This window comes from Equus caballus, chromosome 1, assembly GCF_041296265.1.
Source record: "Equus caballus isolate H_3958 breed thoroughbred chromosome 1, TB-T2T, whole genome shotgun sequence".
Taxonomy (NCBI): Eukaryota; Metazoa; Chordata; class Mammalia; order Perissodactyla; family Equidae; genus Equus; species Equus caballus.
This window is the reverse complement of record NC_091684.1, coordinates 139229570-139244816: the sequence shown is the minus strand read 5'-3', so window position 1 is coordinate 139244816 and position 15247 is coordinate 139229570. Positions and strand designations below refer to the sequence as shown.

Sequence of the window (15247 nt, the reverse complement as noted above, 5' to 3'; positions counted from 1 at the left end):
CGTAAATCTGACTTTGTTTAGTGAGCGTCAGCCATCCAAGGGCATGCACTCTGGACACAGGAAGTAGATGCCGGACAGCCAGCCTCCCCAGAGCATCCTCTGTAGGCGTCGCCGCCGTGTTTTGTCTGAGGCCTCTCTGAAAGAATTACGCCAAGAGGCGCAGTGATGCTCAGTGATAGTCTGCTGGGAGGGGAGCCTGAGTGCTTGTTTCAAAGTTAGGTCATCACTAATAGCAACATCGAGAGTCACCTGCATGGGGCGTGTTACTAGTCTGTGCATAGTAACAAGAAGACTGTCCTCTGGGAGCTTATGAGGGGGAGAAAGCCTAACACCACAGAATGAAACATCTTTGCTTTCCCCAGCTCGCCTCACATTGCCAGTGGGTTGGGGGTGGGGAGACATTTCCTTATGCACTTTACTCCTTGCCATTTTTGCATGCTTATTTAAATTTCTTTTCTTATAAATTTCAAACATTTCCAGATGGAAAAAAAAGGACAAGAATGTACACATAGGAGCTTTTCCTCTCCATTCACTATCTGCCATTGTCTAGCAATGAGATAATGTAAAGACAGGCAGACGACGTGTGTATGGGCACACGTTGGGGGGTGTGGAGAGAGGGAGATTTGCAAGTGCGGAGTAGTCAGGGAGATGGACGTGTTCCGTGGTGGCAACAGCGTCCCTGGCGTTCATTTGGTGAGGCTTCGGGGGTGAAAGAGCTGGTAGAGAATGAAGCAGTAGCTGAGGCTTGGGACGGTCCTGCTCATTTAACACCCCTTCAGAACTGCAGGCCAGCACTTCCTGTGCAGGGCTTTTTGTGATTTGACTATAATGGCCGTGTTTCTCTTGTGCTTTTATTAAATGCAGAATTACCTGGACAATTTTTGGCCTGATTTAAAGGCGGCCCATGAGCTTTGTGATTCTATCCTTCAGTCTCGACGGGAAAGGGAGAATGAGAGTCAGGAGGGCCACGGCAAGGAGTACCCAGAACATCTTCCCCTGGAAGTGTTAGAAGCCGGCATCAAATCTGGACGCTATATCCAGGTGAGGTGAGGAGGAAGGAGCCGGTGTGTTTTCTTCTCTTCTCCACTTGCCTCCTGTCACAGCCTCTAATTTCAAAAGCTGTGAAACAAGATGGGTGTGAGTAGGCGAGGGCCGTCGGCATTTAAGGTGACTGGGACTCGTTCTTCCTGTAGACATTGCTGTCCGGTTTGGAGCTACTCTGTAATGTTCTTAATTGGGCTGCATACTGAGCATCACACAAGCAGCCTCGTAAATGCCTCCTGTCACTGGGAAAGAGAATATATTTTTGAATCAAGTTCTGGAGGTTTGGCAAAATTGTGAAATTTGGCTTCTTCACTCCTTTGCCATTTTCCTGCTCCTTTCAGGGCCCCTTCGTGATCTCCTAGGACCCAGAACCCAGATGCTGTCAGGGTCTTGAGAAGGTGTCAGATAAGATTATTATTCCGATTTCAGCAGTTGTTTATATAGACTCGTGTGTGAGTGTGTCTACTCAGTTTTATCACATGTGTAGATTTGTGTATCCCCTACCACAATCAAGATGCAGAACTGTTCCATCCTGGATTTTACACTGTTGACAAGCAGCTCAGACGGTGTTCATGCAGGCTGAAGTTTGAGGATGCCACACTAACGTCCCTCCCTAGGTGTGGGTGTGTTAAATGAGTCTGCCCAGAGTGGGGTTTGCCAACTTGGTGGTAAAGTTTACAGTGTTCCTGGGAGGATATTTTGAGGAAGAAGATTTTTTAAAGACCACTCATCACTTTGCTGAGATAAATCCTGGCACTTTCAGCACTAGGTATAGCTAATAATAGTTCCAAATAACGGTATCTTCTCTGGAGAATAGAAACCTTCATAATGAATGCTATTCCTAAAGAAAGAGATCACAAACCTTATAAGAATATTATGAGGATGTTTTCCTATAGTCTTTAAAAACTGTACCTTTTGGAGGTAAAGCAGGCAGAAAAGAAATTGGTCACATGATTTTTCTTATGATTTTAGGGAACTCTGAACGTCAACAAACACAGAGCTCAAATAGAAGCTTTTGTTCGACTTCAAGGAGCCAGCAGTAAAGATTCAGGTTCAGTATAAGCCTTACATAAATTTCCATACTACTTTTATATTCTGATATTACACAATGAAGAAAGCAAATTTGAAATTGTCACATCCTATATGCCATGTCACTTGTCCCCACATCCACTGGGTATGTGGGATCGTGGGTTGGTTTTCCCCTAGCTTTTTGTCTATAATTTCTGACTTTATTGTAATCAACTTTAAAAAATGATAATAGCTAATATTTCATTGAGTGCGTACTATACATCCGGTACTGTTCTAAGCACTGAATGTAGGCATTATTATTGTTCTCCACCTTTGGTATATGAGGATGCACAAGGTTCCAGGCGAGGAAACTAACATACAGAGAAGCGCAGTAACTGGTGAGTGGTGGGGCCGAGCCTGCGCTGTGGCAGTTGGCTGAGACTGTGAGGCATTGCCCTGTACTGCCTCCGTCTGTTAGATTGCCTTATTGGAATCATTGCTAAAGTAATAAAAATGAAAATAATGTGTAAGTAAGTTGTATCATCATAGAGTGTGGTTCTCAGTTCTGCAATGGCAGGTGACAGAGTCCTGATAGTCGAGAGGGCATGGCTAGGTTGAAGGAGAGTGAGAAGCAATGGCTTTCTCTGGGCTTCTGCTCTTCAGAATTACCCCTCTCAACTCTGCAGTGTCCACGGTTCCTCAGCCTGCTGACCACTCCCTGGCTGGGTGGCCCCTGCAGGTGTGGGACAGAATTCCAGCACAGGCTTACATAGTGTCATGCAGGGAACTGTCACCTACTTAAAAAGATGGCTGAGGGTGGCCTTTATGAAAGCACCTTACATAGTCTGACGCGGCGGCCATGGTTCTTCCTTCCTAATCTACGGAACAAACAGTTTGCCTTCACCTTTGAAAGTAGGAAGCTTTTATTTGCAGGAATGCTGATTAGACCTCAAATATTTGATGCTTGAAATGCCTCACTGCTGTGGCATCCCCCTTGGCTTTATGGGGTTTCTCTGTGCTGCCCCAAACACAGGTTTAGTCAGCGACGTCCTAATCCATGGGATGAAGGCTCGAAACCGCTCGATTCACGGGGACGTGGTCGTTGTGGAGCTGCTCCCTAAAAATGACTGGAAAGGGAGAACCGTCGCCCTGTGCGAGAATGACGGTGACGACAAGGCCTCGGGCGAGCCCCCGAGTGAGCCCATGCCCACAGGTGAGCCCACCGGAGAGTCACCCGCTATCCATCTTTGTTGTGGAATGTTTGTTTTTCCTCTCCTTAACAATCCAGAAATACTGCCGTTATTAATATACGATATCCTTTCTTTCCCTACATTGTCAGTTTCCCCTCTCTGCAGGTTTATTCTATTCTCATCAGACTTATGATTTGTACACTTTTCTGTATATAACGTTGGGCCAAATGATCTTGGTTGGTGGGAAAAGGCAAGAAACACAATGAAAATGGCACAGTAGAGGGCATAGGTTAAAAAAAGTGAAAATCATTGACTTTTCCCAACATACCCAAACCTGAGATTGATAAGGTAAGGGCAAAAGAGAAAGTGGGACTAATGCATTCTAAACATCACACCGGGCCCCACAGAAGAAAGGGCATACTGACATTATAAAAAAAAATCTATCTTAAAAAAATTATCCATCTTAATAAAATGCTAGGAAGGCAAATGTCTAAATATCTCTCAATTGTGTGGATGTGCTTGAAAAATGGGGCATTGTGTTTCCTGTTTTCTTCCTCACTGCTGAACTGGTCAAATTCAGATAGGTGACATCTCACCAGTTAAGGCTTTATTTTGTTTTGTTTTCCTAAAGGCAGAGTGGTGGGCATCCTTCAGAAGAACTGGCGGGATTATGTGGTGACATTTCCATCCAAAGAAGAGGTCCAATCTCAGGGCAAAAATGCTCAGAAAATCCTAGTCACGCCTTGGGATTACAGAATTCCCAAAATCCGAATTAGCACCCAGCAAGCAGAAGCCCTCCAGGTAGCTGATACTGTGCTCTACTGTTCTCCTTCTGTCTGTGCCCGCTTCTGAGCAGTACCAGGAAACACTGTTAATTCCTCTGCGTAAGAAGGGATAAATTATAGATGGCATCTGGCATTCTGAGATCCTATTTTTTTGAAATTCTAAATATATAGAACCATCTATTAAGTAGTCCTTGGTTAATAAATGAAGGCCAGAGAGAAACTGTCCTAAAAAGAGCTGTGTAGGACAACTGGAGAGAACATATATTATCCAGCTGTCCAACACAGAAACTTTCAATAGATACACTTTGCCAACACTAACAAGCTTTCTTCCAGCAAGGGATACAGAAATACGATCGCTCTGCCCTGTGGGGATGATATAGTGGTACTTCACAGAATCGATTATCCATAAAGGAATATATAGCCCTGGAGAGAAGACATAAACAAGAAAGTTCAAAATTAACCTTGACTGTAGCGAAGAGTACAGGCATCGCCCAATTTGATTTGCGTGATGTTTTGCAGTTTGCTAATGAGACACTGAAGGAGGATGTCCCCAGCCAGGAGCCTGGTCATTGTGGACCTTTCCATCCTGAAGCCCTGTGCAGCCTCTCCCAGGGCAGTTGCAACTACTGCTTTCCAGCTCCATGGTTTGCAGGAATTTGGGGGCAGTGGGGTTCAGTTCACACTGATACCTTCTTCCCCACCAAAAGATGCTGTAAGAAGTTAGAAAGTAACTTAAAAGAAATTAGAATTAGAAAGTAACTCCCACACACAAAAAATTGAGGTTGCTGTTTCGAAATTTAATTTGGACTATGCATAATCGGGTTTTTCCCTTGTGTTGCAAAGGTTAACTAGACAGTGTTACGATTGGCTTTCTTTAACAGACTAAAATTGCCAGCCCACTTAATTGATGTAGGGATGTAACGCCTCCCTAAAACGCATTGGGCCAAGCATTCACAAGCCGTCTGGCAGTTTAGTAAAACAGAAAGAACCAATCAAACAAACACAAACCGCACTACTTAGGAATTGCCCACTCTCTTTGGAGCCGGATGCTGTGTATCTTGTTTGTTTGGTGCTTCTAAGGGACCCACTTAACTCCTGGTGCTCGGCTGGTGGTGTTCTTCCTCCCTCTACAGGACTTCAGGGTGGTTGTGCGCATAGATTCCTGGGAGTCGACATCCGTGTATCCAAACGGACATTTTGTGCGTGTCTTAGGAAGAATCGGAGATCTGGAAGCGGAGATTGCAACCATCCTGGTGGAAAACAGCATCTCAGTTGTCCCCTTCTCAGAAGCCCAGGTCAGATTTCCCCAAGTCCTTTGCTCTGGTGAAAGACATTTTCTTTCTGCTTTTGTTGTTGTTTGTTTCACCAAGAAAGAAAAATCTTTGTACTATGTAACAACCCACTGTCTGAAGCCACAGATGATAGAAAAATCTCACTCTTTTCTTCTGTGTTTGGACCAGACTGAAGTCAGCTCCAAGTGCAATCTTAGTTTCCTACAGACTCACAACTCTTAAATTTTTACATTTTCCAACTGGGCTTGAAAATGGCACGTGAATGTCTCATAGTCAGTATACATCCATCCCCAGCACCTACAAGGGTTCCTAGCTACAGACCCACGGGGCTCCACTCCCTGTCGTAATCCTTTCACCAGAGATCTGCAGAAAGCTGCAGGGAGCTGCTTCCTGGGTTCCACGCATCTCTGACCCACAGATCAAAAAATCATGCTCATTATGAAACAGTTTCGTAAGCTTTTCAGAAAACAGAAATTCCATGGACATAAAACATTAGCTATTTCCATCACTTTATGATCTTTTAAAATCCTTATAAATCGTGTTTATTATTCTTGCATAGCTATATTCATAGTGTGCACATTCTATTTTCTGTTCTGCTTCTTTTACTTAACAATTATTTCTGTATATTGACTTAGCCTACTTATTTTTAATAGTTATGGCAAATTACAGTGTATTGATGTATTCTAGTTTTCTTAATCGTTCCTCAGTTGTTGGACATTGGACCATTTAATTTTTCAGTATTATAAAAAATGCTACTTCAAACATTTTTATAAACATTGCTTTTTTTCTTTTTGATCATTTTCCTTGGAATGCAATCCTTGAAGTGAGATTGCCAAGTCAGAGGGCATAAAAATTTAAATAGCTTTTGTTTGTTATGTATTGGCAGATTGTTCTCCAGAAAAATTGGACCAGTTTGCATTGCCATCAAGAGCATATGGCTGTTCTTATTTTCATTATAGTTTTTGACAGAACAGTAGCTATAATAGAAAAATATTTTCAAATATTTTCATTATTAAATTTTTATGTTTAAAACATTAGTTTCTGGAAATTACTTGTTGACTTGTTTTGACAGCACTTAAGTGAAAATGTTAGAATAAAATAAAGCATGGATTAGACTTCACAGGACTAGAATTCTCTCTTCTCTTTTAGCCTACTTAACTGCAAATTGATGGCTTACACAGGTAATAATGGAGAGAAAATGCCCTAGATTGGTCCTGCTTAAATTATCTTTAAGGAAGATAGATAAGCTTTTAATATTTGAGACTTGTTGATTATTTTTTTCAAGGCTTGACTTGCATTAAGAGCTTAACTACATTTAAACAAATTCATCATTTGAAAATGGGGTAGATGTTGGACTCTTTAAAAACCACCCATTTGTTCTTGCTCCAGCCCCTGTAACTAAGGGGCTCGTGAAAGTTGTGGCACATTTCCTGTCAGACTGTCAGGGTCCTCAAGGGCCGGGAATTGTGTCTTTCCTATTGACTCCTGACTTTTCCAGAGCCTAGCACAGTTCCTGACACATATTAGGTACCTAATAAATAGTTATTGATCAAAAAGCAAACAGGTTAATTGCAGAAGGTAATGGGGAATGAATGAGATTTCTATGAGGTCACATTGAGAATGTTAGAGAATAGATTTTTATAGGAAACTTGTGGCGCGTGAATTGCTGAATATTGGGCCTCTCGTTGTACAGATGTGTGAGATGCCAGTGAACACACCCGAAAATCCCTGGAAGGTGAATCCTGAAGACGAACGAGAACGCAGAGACTTGAGGAAAACCCATCTTGTATTCAGCATCGACCCCAAAGGTTGTGAAGATGTGGATGACACACTCTCAGTCAGAACCTTACATAACGGCAATCTGGAACTTGGGGTCCACATTGCAGACGTAACTCACTTTGTGGCACCAAATTCCTATATTGATATTGAAGCTAGAACAAGGTAATGCTCTTTGAAATCAGCACTGTAATTATGTATATGTGACTGTAACGTATTGTGTAACTATGTTAGTTTCAGGTTTTCAAAACAAAGAGTTCACGTTTGTGCAATTCTGAAGATCCCTTCCAGAAAAAAATAATTGAGGTTCACTTCCCCTTTCCCTTTAGAAAAATAGTACCTTGATCAATTTACCGTTGCTTTTGTAACAACATTTCACACGTTGTTTCCTTCTAAATTGAAATGGGTTAAATTTTTCCTGCAATGATATACTATTTTATATAAATACTGGATCACTACACTCTGATTTTTTTTACACGACTAAGATTCATGTCACTTTTTCTTTCTTTTTATATCAGTGGAAGAATATTCCGCCCAAAGCTGTATCACTCTGAGAAGTGGGACCGTGGGAATGGCTTTATTACCCAGTCTGCTGCACTTTATGAAAAGGCAACAGCCTTGGGGAATTTGTGCGGACATCCTGGCCATTTACCTCACTGCAGCCCACGCAGTCAGCACTTCTGCTTCTTGCCGCTGAAGGTCACGCACTCGCATGTGTGTCGTTCACAGGGCCACCACTTATTATTTAGCAGACCGTCGCTATGACATGCTGCCCTCCGTCCTCAGCGCTGACTTGTGCTCCCTCCTGGGAGGCGTCGATAGGTGAGTTTGTTCATTATTTTTATCTTCAGAGCTTGTCTCGGCCCTTCCGCGCTGCCTGGTGCCCTTGCTTCCGGCCTCTTTCTCTTCTCTCTAATACGCTCTCCCACCCCACTCCCCACCCCCCTGCCCCCTGCACCCTCTACATCCCCCTGCACCACTTATTTGTCAGCAGCTTTCTTTCTCGAGCCTTCCCTTCCCTTCCTCTCCTCTCTTCTCTCTGTCTAGCTGTGAGGCTGCTTCTCTCTCTGTTGTTGGCTTTTTGAAGTCAGCTGAAGTCTGGGACCAAATGCTTACAACTTTGTGCGTATGTATTCCCTGTTGAGGCTGTTTTGCATGAGGATAATGAACTTAGGGTGTTTTTTGTTTGTTTTAGTTAACGTTTATATCTGTCTTTGACTGGGTAATAAAACCATATACTCCAAAATTCATAGGTTCCAAAAATTATTCAGTGAAAGGCTCCCTCCTACCAGTTTTCCTCAGTTACCAGTTTCTTACATATGTTTTTAGATATAATAATACAAATAGGGACATGTGGTCTTTTTTACACAAATGGTAACATCATATATATGCCGTTCACGTATCTTTTTAAATTTAACAATGTATCTTGAAGACCATTCCACATTAATAACAGTTGCTTATCTATGGCAATTTGGATTGTTTCCGATCTTTTGCTATTACAAACAAAACTGTACTGAATTACTTGAAACTTAAGTCATTTCACATTTTTAAAAGTACAGTATATCTAGAGGGTAAATCCACAGAAGTGGAATTTCTGTGTCAAGGGGTAAATGCATTTGTGATTAGATGGTAGAATCAAATTGCCCTGACAGAGGTTGCACCAGTTCTATCCCACCATCAGTGGAGGAGAGTGCTTGTGTCCCCACAGCCCTGCCAGGACAATATCCTGGGTTTTTTTATCTTTGCCAATTTGATAGACAAAATGCTATCTTTGAGGTTTTAATTTACATTTTTCCTACTATGAATAAAATGAAACTTTTTTTGGACATTCAACAGTCATTTATGTATCTTTTTCTGTGAACGATTTCACCTTCCTTGCCCATTTTTCCTTTGAGTTCTTGATCTATTACTAATTGATTTATGAGAGCTCTTTGTATATTAGGAAAATTAGCCCTTTGTTTTTTATACGAGTTGTATATGTTTTTAAACAGAGTGATTTCGTGGCAAAATGCTTCTTTACAAAATGAACTTTTTGCTAATTAACCTGCCATCAACACTGATATCGCAATTCACTGTCATCCTGTGCGATTTGAAAGGCTTTGTTATTCCTTACTAGAGAGCCCAGCAGGCTCGCCTCTGTGAGTGCTCTGCTCTTCTAATGAAAATGGAGAACTGTAAGATAGGGTTTGTAACATTACATGTAAACTCATTGCAGATTTGCTCAGAGCTCAACAGACCCTAGTCGAACTTTGTTGTTTTAATTTTAAATACTTTTTGATTTAGTGTTGGATTGAGACATTAGACCAGAAACCTGTAGCAATATCGTTTCCTTCAAGTTACATTTAGGGTCTAGGTCTGCTCACTTCAGAAATGGAAGAATTGTATAACGATGTCAGTGTTACTGGTTTTGTAGGTATGCTGTAAGCGTCATGTGGGAATTGGATAAAACCTCCTATGAAATTAAGAAAGTGTGGTATGGCAGAACCATTATTCGATCAGCGTATAAACTCTTTTATGAAGCAGCCCAGGAACTGCTGGATGGAAATGTCAGCATTGTTGATGATATTCCAGAATTCAGAAACTTGGATGAGAAGAGCAGAGAAGCCAGGCTCAAGGAGTTAGTGTGGGCAATCGGAAAGCTGACTGACATAGCACGCCACGTCCGAGCTAAACGAGACCGCTGTGGTGCCCTGGAACTGGAAGGGGTGGAGGTTCGCGTCCAGCTAGACGAGAAAAAGAACATTCATGACCTCATCCCCAAGCAGCCCTTGGAGGTCCACGAGACGGTGGCTGAGTGCATGATCCTGGCCAACCACTGGGTAGCCAAGAAGATCTGGGAGAGCTTCCCTCATCAAGCCCTCTTGCGCCAACACCCTCCGCCACACCAGGAGTTTTTCTCCGAACTCCGAGAATGTGCTAAAGCAAAAGGTTTCGTCATAGACACACGGTAATTCCTCTTTCCTAGGGGCAAGAGGAATGGAAGGGAGTGCTGGAGATTTATTTATCTTACAGTAGTTCTTAAATGTGACAGCCAGATCTTTGACCAAAAATAGAAAACTTATTGGCTCTCTTCATTTACTATAATGTAGGTATAGAGCCTTAAAATTTACACAAGTTTATTTAGGCATAATTTTGACGTACTACAATTTGTAATACAGAAAAAGAACCTATTATCCTCGGTTTAATTTCATCTACCCGTTAGGCAAATACTGAGACGTAATCCCATTTATTTCAGTACTTTAAAAATGCAGGGGCCGACCCCATGGCGGAGTGGTTAAGTTCACGTGCTGAGGCGGCATCCCATATGCCACAACTAGAAGGACCCGCAACTAAAATATACAACTGTGTACTGGGGGGATTTGAGGAGAAAAAGCAGGGGGAAAAAAAAGATTGGCAACACTTGTTACCTCAGGTGCCAGTCTTTAAAAAAAAAAATTATTATTTGGGAGTAAATAGAGTCCTTCGTATCTCTCTTTCTCTTTAAAAAAAGGAAAATCATTTAGGTTTTTTACTTTGTGTACCTCAGGGATAGTTTAGTTGTGTTTTTAACTCCCTCTGGTTCAATAATTCTTGATTTAAAAAAAGAAAAACTCCATTCTTTGACCTGTACAGAATGTTTAAGGTTAAGGGTGTTAGGAATTCAATTCAAGTATTTGACCACCTACTATGTGCCAAGACTAACTGAACCTTGTAGGTATCAGCACATTGCTCTATACTGTTTAAGCAACATATTTAAATTTTGACACACCTTCTTTGTTTAAACTTTAAAAGCAAACCATATCTCTATAGTTGAAAAGAGTTGCTTCTGACAGGTGTCCAAAATAAATTTAACTACAGGCAGATGGAAGTATTCAGACTGGGTGTTGACTTATAAATTATTACTGGGAGCTAAATAAAAGTTTTTCCATTTTTTGGTCAGGTCCAACAAAACACTGGCTGATTCTCTGGATAAGGCAAATGACCCCAATGACCCCATCGTAAACAGGTTGCTACGATCTATGGCTACACAGGCCATGTCTAATGCACTGTATTTCTCCACTGGATCATGTGCAGAGGAAGAGTTCCATCATTATGGTAAATATTAAAATTTTCCTTTGCATGGCCATAACCTTGAGCAAGTTGCTGAAAGTATATTTTTTAAATTTCTATCTTTTGGTTTCTTTTTAAAGGTCTTGCATTAGATAAATATACTCACTTTACTTCTCCAATAAGAAGATATTCAGATATTATAGTACACCGATTGTTAATGGCAGCCATTTCAAAAGATAAGAAAATGGAAATTAAGGAAAATTTGTTCAGTAACAAAGATCTTGAGGAATTATGCAGACATATCAACAACAGAAACCGAGTAAGAAGGGATTTTAAATTCTCTTACCCCTCATCTCTTTTGCTAAAAGAATATCAGCTTAATTATTTGTAGTAGAATGAAGTACCAAATGTTCTGGCAAGTTCTGGCAAATTCTAGAATTATTCTAACCAATGAAATAACATGAAAAATTATAGTTTGTTGAGTAATTCTTAATACATTTATAAATATTCTGAAGTAACAATGTAGATTTGGGAGATTTAACAATAGGTTAGATGTTTTTCTCAAAATAAAGAAATGTAAAAGACCATATATCATTTTACCACCCAGAGATAACCATTATTAGCAATGCTAGACAATGCTTTTTATTTATAAAAATATTACACCATAGCTGCTGTTTGAAATCTGCCTTTTTTCACTCAACACATCTGTTATTGATAGCACCCCATGTTAATATAGTTACATGATTGTTTTAGAAGCTGCTTTGCATTCTATTTCATATTGTTGCTAGTGGCTACAATATTGTACAGCATAGAACTAAACAATTTGATGATACAGAAAAGTAGAAACTACCTAAATGTTTAATATAATTTTCTATACCCAGTGTTCTAGTTCTGTGCTATGCACTATAACCACTAGCTATGTTGGCTATTTGAATTAAAATTTAAAAAAATTAAAAATTCAGTTCCTCAGGCACACTAGCCACATTTCTACTCAGCAGACGTGTGTGGCTAGTTGGTACCTATGGGACAACACAGATATAGAACATTTCCATCACTGCAGAAAGTTCTAGGCAATCTAATTGGGTAGCACTGTTCTAGGCAATCCAATTCACAACCGTCCTTGTGTATACATCCTTGTGTGTCGTTGCCTCGATAACTTCCTGGCGATACTGAATTGCTGAGTCAAAGGTGTGCACCAATGAAACTTTGATACGTATTACTCAATTGCCCCGCAGCATAGTAGTACTAATTTACACTTCCACCAACAGGATTTTGGTAGGACAGACTTGACAGTAGAGACATAGATATGGATACTTTTCCTCTACCTGAATGAACTGTAAATGGGTTCTAAATAACAGTTTGGTTTTTTGGGGGGTTTTTTTGAGGAGGATTAGCCCTGAGCTAACTGCTGTCAATCCTCCTCTTTTTGCTGAGGAAGACTGGCCCTGAGCTAACATCCGTGCCCATCTTCCTCTACTTTATATGTGGGATGCCTGCCACAACATGGCTTGCCAAGTCGGGCCATGTCCGTACCGGGATCCGAACTGGTGAACCCCGGGCTGCTGAAGCAGAACGTGTGCACTTAACCACTGCGCCACCGGGCTGGCCCCACAGTTTGTTTTTTTAATGAATTAATTTTCTAAGACATTTTTGAGGGAATGATGCTGGATGGTTAGGTTCCCACAAAAATTGATTTAATTCATAATAGAGAAGAATATTTGAATTAATAGTTTCCTAGAATCTAGCCTTTTTAGAGACGTTGTTTCTGTGGGAACCCTGTTTCTTCTGGGGTCATCATGCTTTGGGGTGGTGCTTCTTACAGGCAGCCCAGCATTCTCAGAAGCAGTCTACAGAGCTGTTCCAGTGCATGTATTTTAAAGACAAAGACCCAGAAACGGAGGAGCGTTGCATATCTGATGGGGTCATTTATTCAATTAGAACAAATGGTGTGCTTGTGTTTATACCAAGGTATGTTACGTCTAACACAATCGTTGTTAAGAAATCATAGTTAAACTAAAAGTGTAGAACACAAACAGTACATTAGATATAATTTATTAAGATATTTATTTTAGCAACTGTTTGTAGTTAACCACACGTTCATAATGTAGTATCCAATTCACTATGTAAGTATAAAAGGTTAGAGCCTAGCACATCTGCATCAGTCTTAGGATAGGATTTTACTGTCTTATTTAGCAAAATATGTTTCTATCTGGTGAATGAAATGAATATTTGAAGGTAAAACATAGGAAAAGTTTTAATCTAGAAGAAAAACTAACATTCTAGATAAGTAGACGGGATCTGCATACTAAGAATACATTTCCTCTGCATTTTTATTCTGGCAATGATTCAGGTTTGGAATCAAAGGTGCTGCTTATCTAAAAAATAAAGATGGTTTGGTGATCTCATGTGGCGCAGACAGCCGTTCTGAATGGAAACCAGGATCCCTTCAACGATTTCAAAACAAAATCACCTCAACCACAACAGAAGGGGCATCTGTGACTTTCCATTTGTTTGACCATGTAACAGTAAGTCTCTATTTAGATTGAGTATTGGTTTCAATGTAAAGAACAAAGAATTTGATTTAGTAATGTGCATTTTCTCCTCTGTGATAGGTGAGAATATCTGTACAGGCCTCACGTTGCCATTCGGATACGATCAGGCTTGAAATAATAAGCAACAAACCATACATGATACCAGACACAGAATGTTTCCAACAGAGCGTCCTCTTGCTAAAGAGTGAGTTAGTGAAAGAAGTAACTAGATCCGTGGAGGAAGCTCAGCTTGCCCAAGAAGTCCAAGTAAACGTCATTCAGGAAGATTACCAAAAATACTGCCAAACAAAGGGGAGAAGCCTGTACCTCCTTCTGGAGGAAATCAGGGACCTGGCTCTCCTGGATGTTTCAAACAGTTCTGGAGTATGAAATACTCTTACTTCATTAAAGGAGCTTTGTCTTATGTGAATGTTTTGCCTTCTTTTCAACATTAACATCTAATTTTCTGTGTCACTCAGTATTCTAGTCAATTGAGATTGGATAGATATTTCACATACGTGTAAAATGTTTTCTCATCATTAAAGTTGCCTTAAATAGGGTGCAATTAGATTACTACCAAAACTGATTTTTCAGAAGTGGATAGTGAATGGTGGGTTTTTAAGTCAGGTTGCCAGTCTCTTTTGCTTAACTTGCCTGAAATCCGCTCTTTAAAACTAAGTTTTAATTTTTCCTGTAATTGCTACACTGGGCCATTAGGATCGTAGGCCCCTCTGACATCTGTCAGATTACCTGTTCAGTCTCTTTCAGATAATAAGACTTAGTCCTGTCCACTAACTCATTTTAAAAAATAGTTTTTATTTGACTCAAACCTTCCCAGCTGTCCCCAGCACCAGTTGGGGACAGGGCATAGGGAGTGGGGTGGGATGCACAGGTAAGGTCTGTTCTTTGAAACCTCCCTTTCCACCTTCTCATTTTGCTGAGTATTCCTCGCATGATGAGTTGCATTGGCCTCTCTTAATCCTCTCTTCTAATCCAGTTTGAGGGTGAGCAGAGGCTAAAACAGGCCCTTCTGAGGAAGCAGTTTCTCTAGGCATTGGTTGCATCTTAAGAGACTGGGCTCCATCTTCTAGCTGATCCCCTATTAGGAGCAATAAACCACAATCCTCTGAGGCTTATGCCTCTTGGCCCTTCACTATGCCAGTCCCCAGCAAGCCTACAGGGCACACCGCCCCTCGCCCCATATGTTCTTGTGCTCAACACCCTGGCCTTTCAGCCAAAACATCCTTGTCATTCTCCATTTCCACCTGAAGTCGGCATGCCTGAAGAGAACAGGATGCCTGCTTGTCCCAGCTTCTTGGATAGAAGCCACTCTAGCACCATCACTCTGCCAATCTTCATCACGAAAAGCAAGTTTCCCAACCCCTAGTTTGTAAAAACTAGCTTTGCCTTTCCTTCTCCCGGCTGGGAATCTGTCTCCTGCCACGAACTAGATCTTCTTTAAACTTGGTTGTCAACATGGTACTTTCTTATCTGGAATTACCTCCTCCACCAAGTTAATAAACTCAGGCAAGAACAAACTCCAGTCAGGTCTTCTCACCATCTGGCCAAACGCTTCTAGCCTCATAGTCACC

The 15247-nt window shown here is 41.0% G+C and overlaps 1 protein-coding gene across 7 annotated transcripts in view; it reads left to right on the top strand.

Annotated features, from left to right (window-relative positions):
* The window catches only part of DIS3L (DIS3 like exosome 3'-5' exoribonuclease), a 28042-nt gene extending 13957 nt beyond the window's left edge, over positions 1–14085 (top strand). For 6 of the 7 annotated variants that reach the window (XM_023655018.2, XM_070270263.1, XM_014733934.3 and 3 more), the window contains exons 5-17: positions 865–1041; positions 2017–2095; positions 3086–3265; positions 3874–4043; positions 5161–5322; positions 7013–7260; positions 7825–7917; positions 9509–10042; positions 11015–11169; positions 11265–11443; positions 12947–13092; positions 13475–13649; positions 13737–14085. In XM_023655018.2, coding sequence (XP_023510786.1) covers positions 865–1041; positions 2017–2095; positions 3086–3265; positions 3874–4043; positions 5161–5322; positions 7013–7260; positions 7825–7917; positions 9509–10042; positions 11015–11169; positions 11265–11443; positions 12947–13092; positions 13475–13649; positions 13737–14045 — 2607 coding nt within the window. In that variant the 3' untranslated portion in view covers positions 14046–14085. Of the gene's footprint in view, positions 1–864; positions 1042–2016; positions 2096–3085; positions 3266–3873; positions 4044–5160; positions 5323–7012; positions 7261–7824; positions 7918–9508; positions 10043–11014; positions 11170–11264; positions 11444–12946; positions 13093–13474; positions 13650–13736 lie in introns of those variants that run through there. The other variant, XM_023655031.1, reaches the window with a different exon arrangement.
* Positions 14086–15247: the final 1162 nt, after the last annotated feature.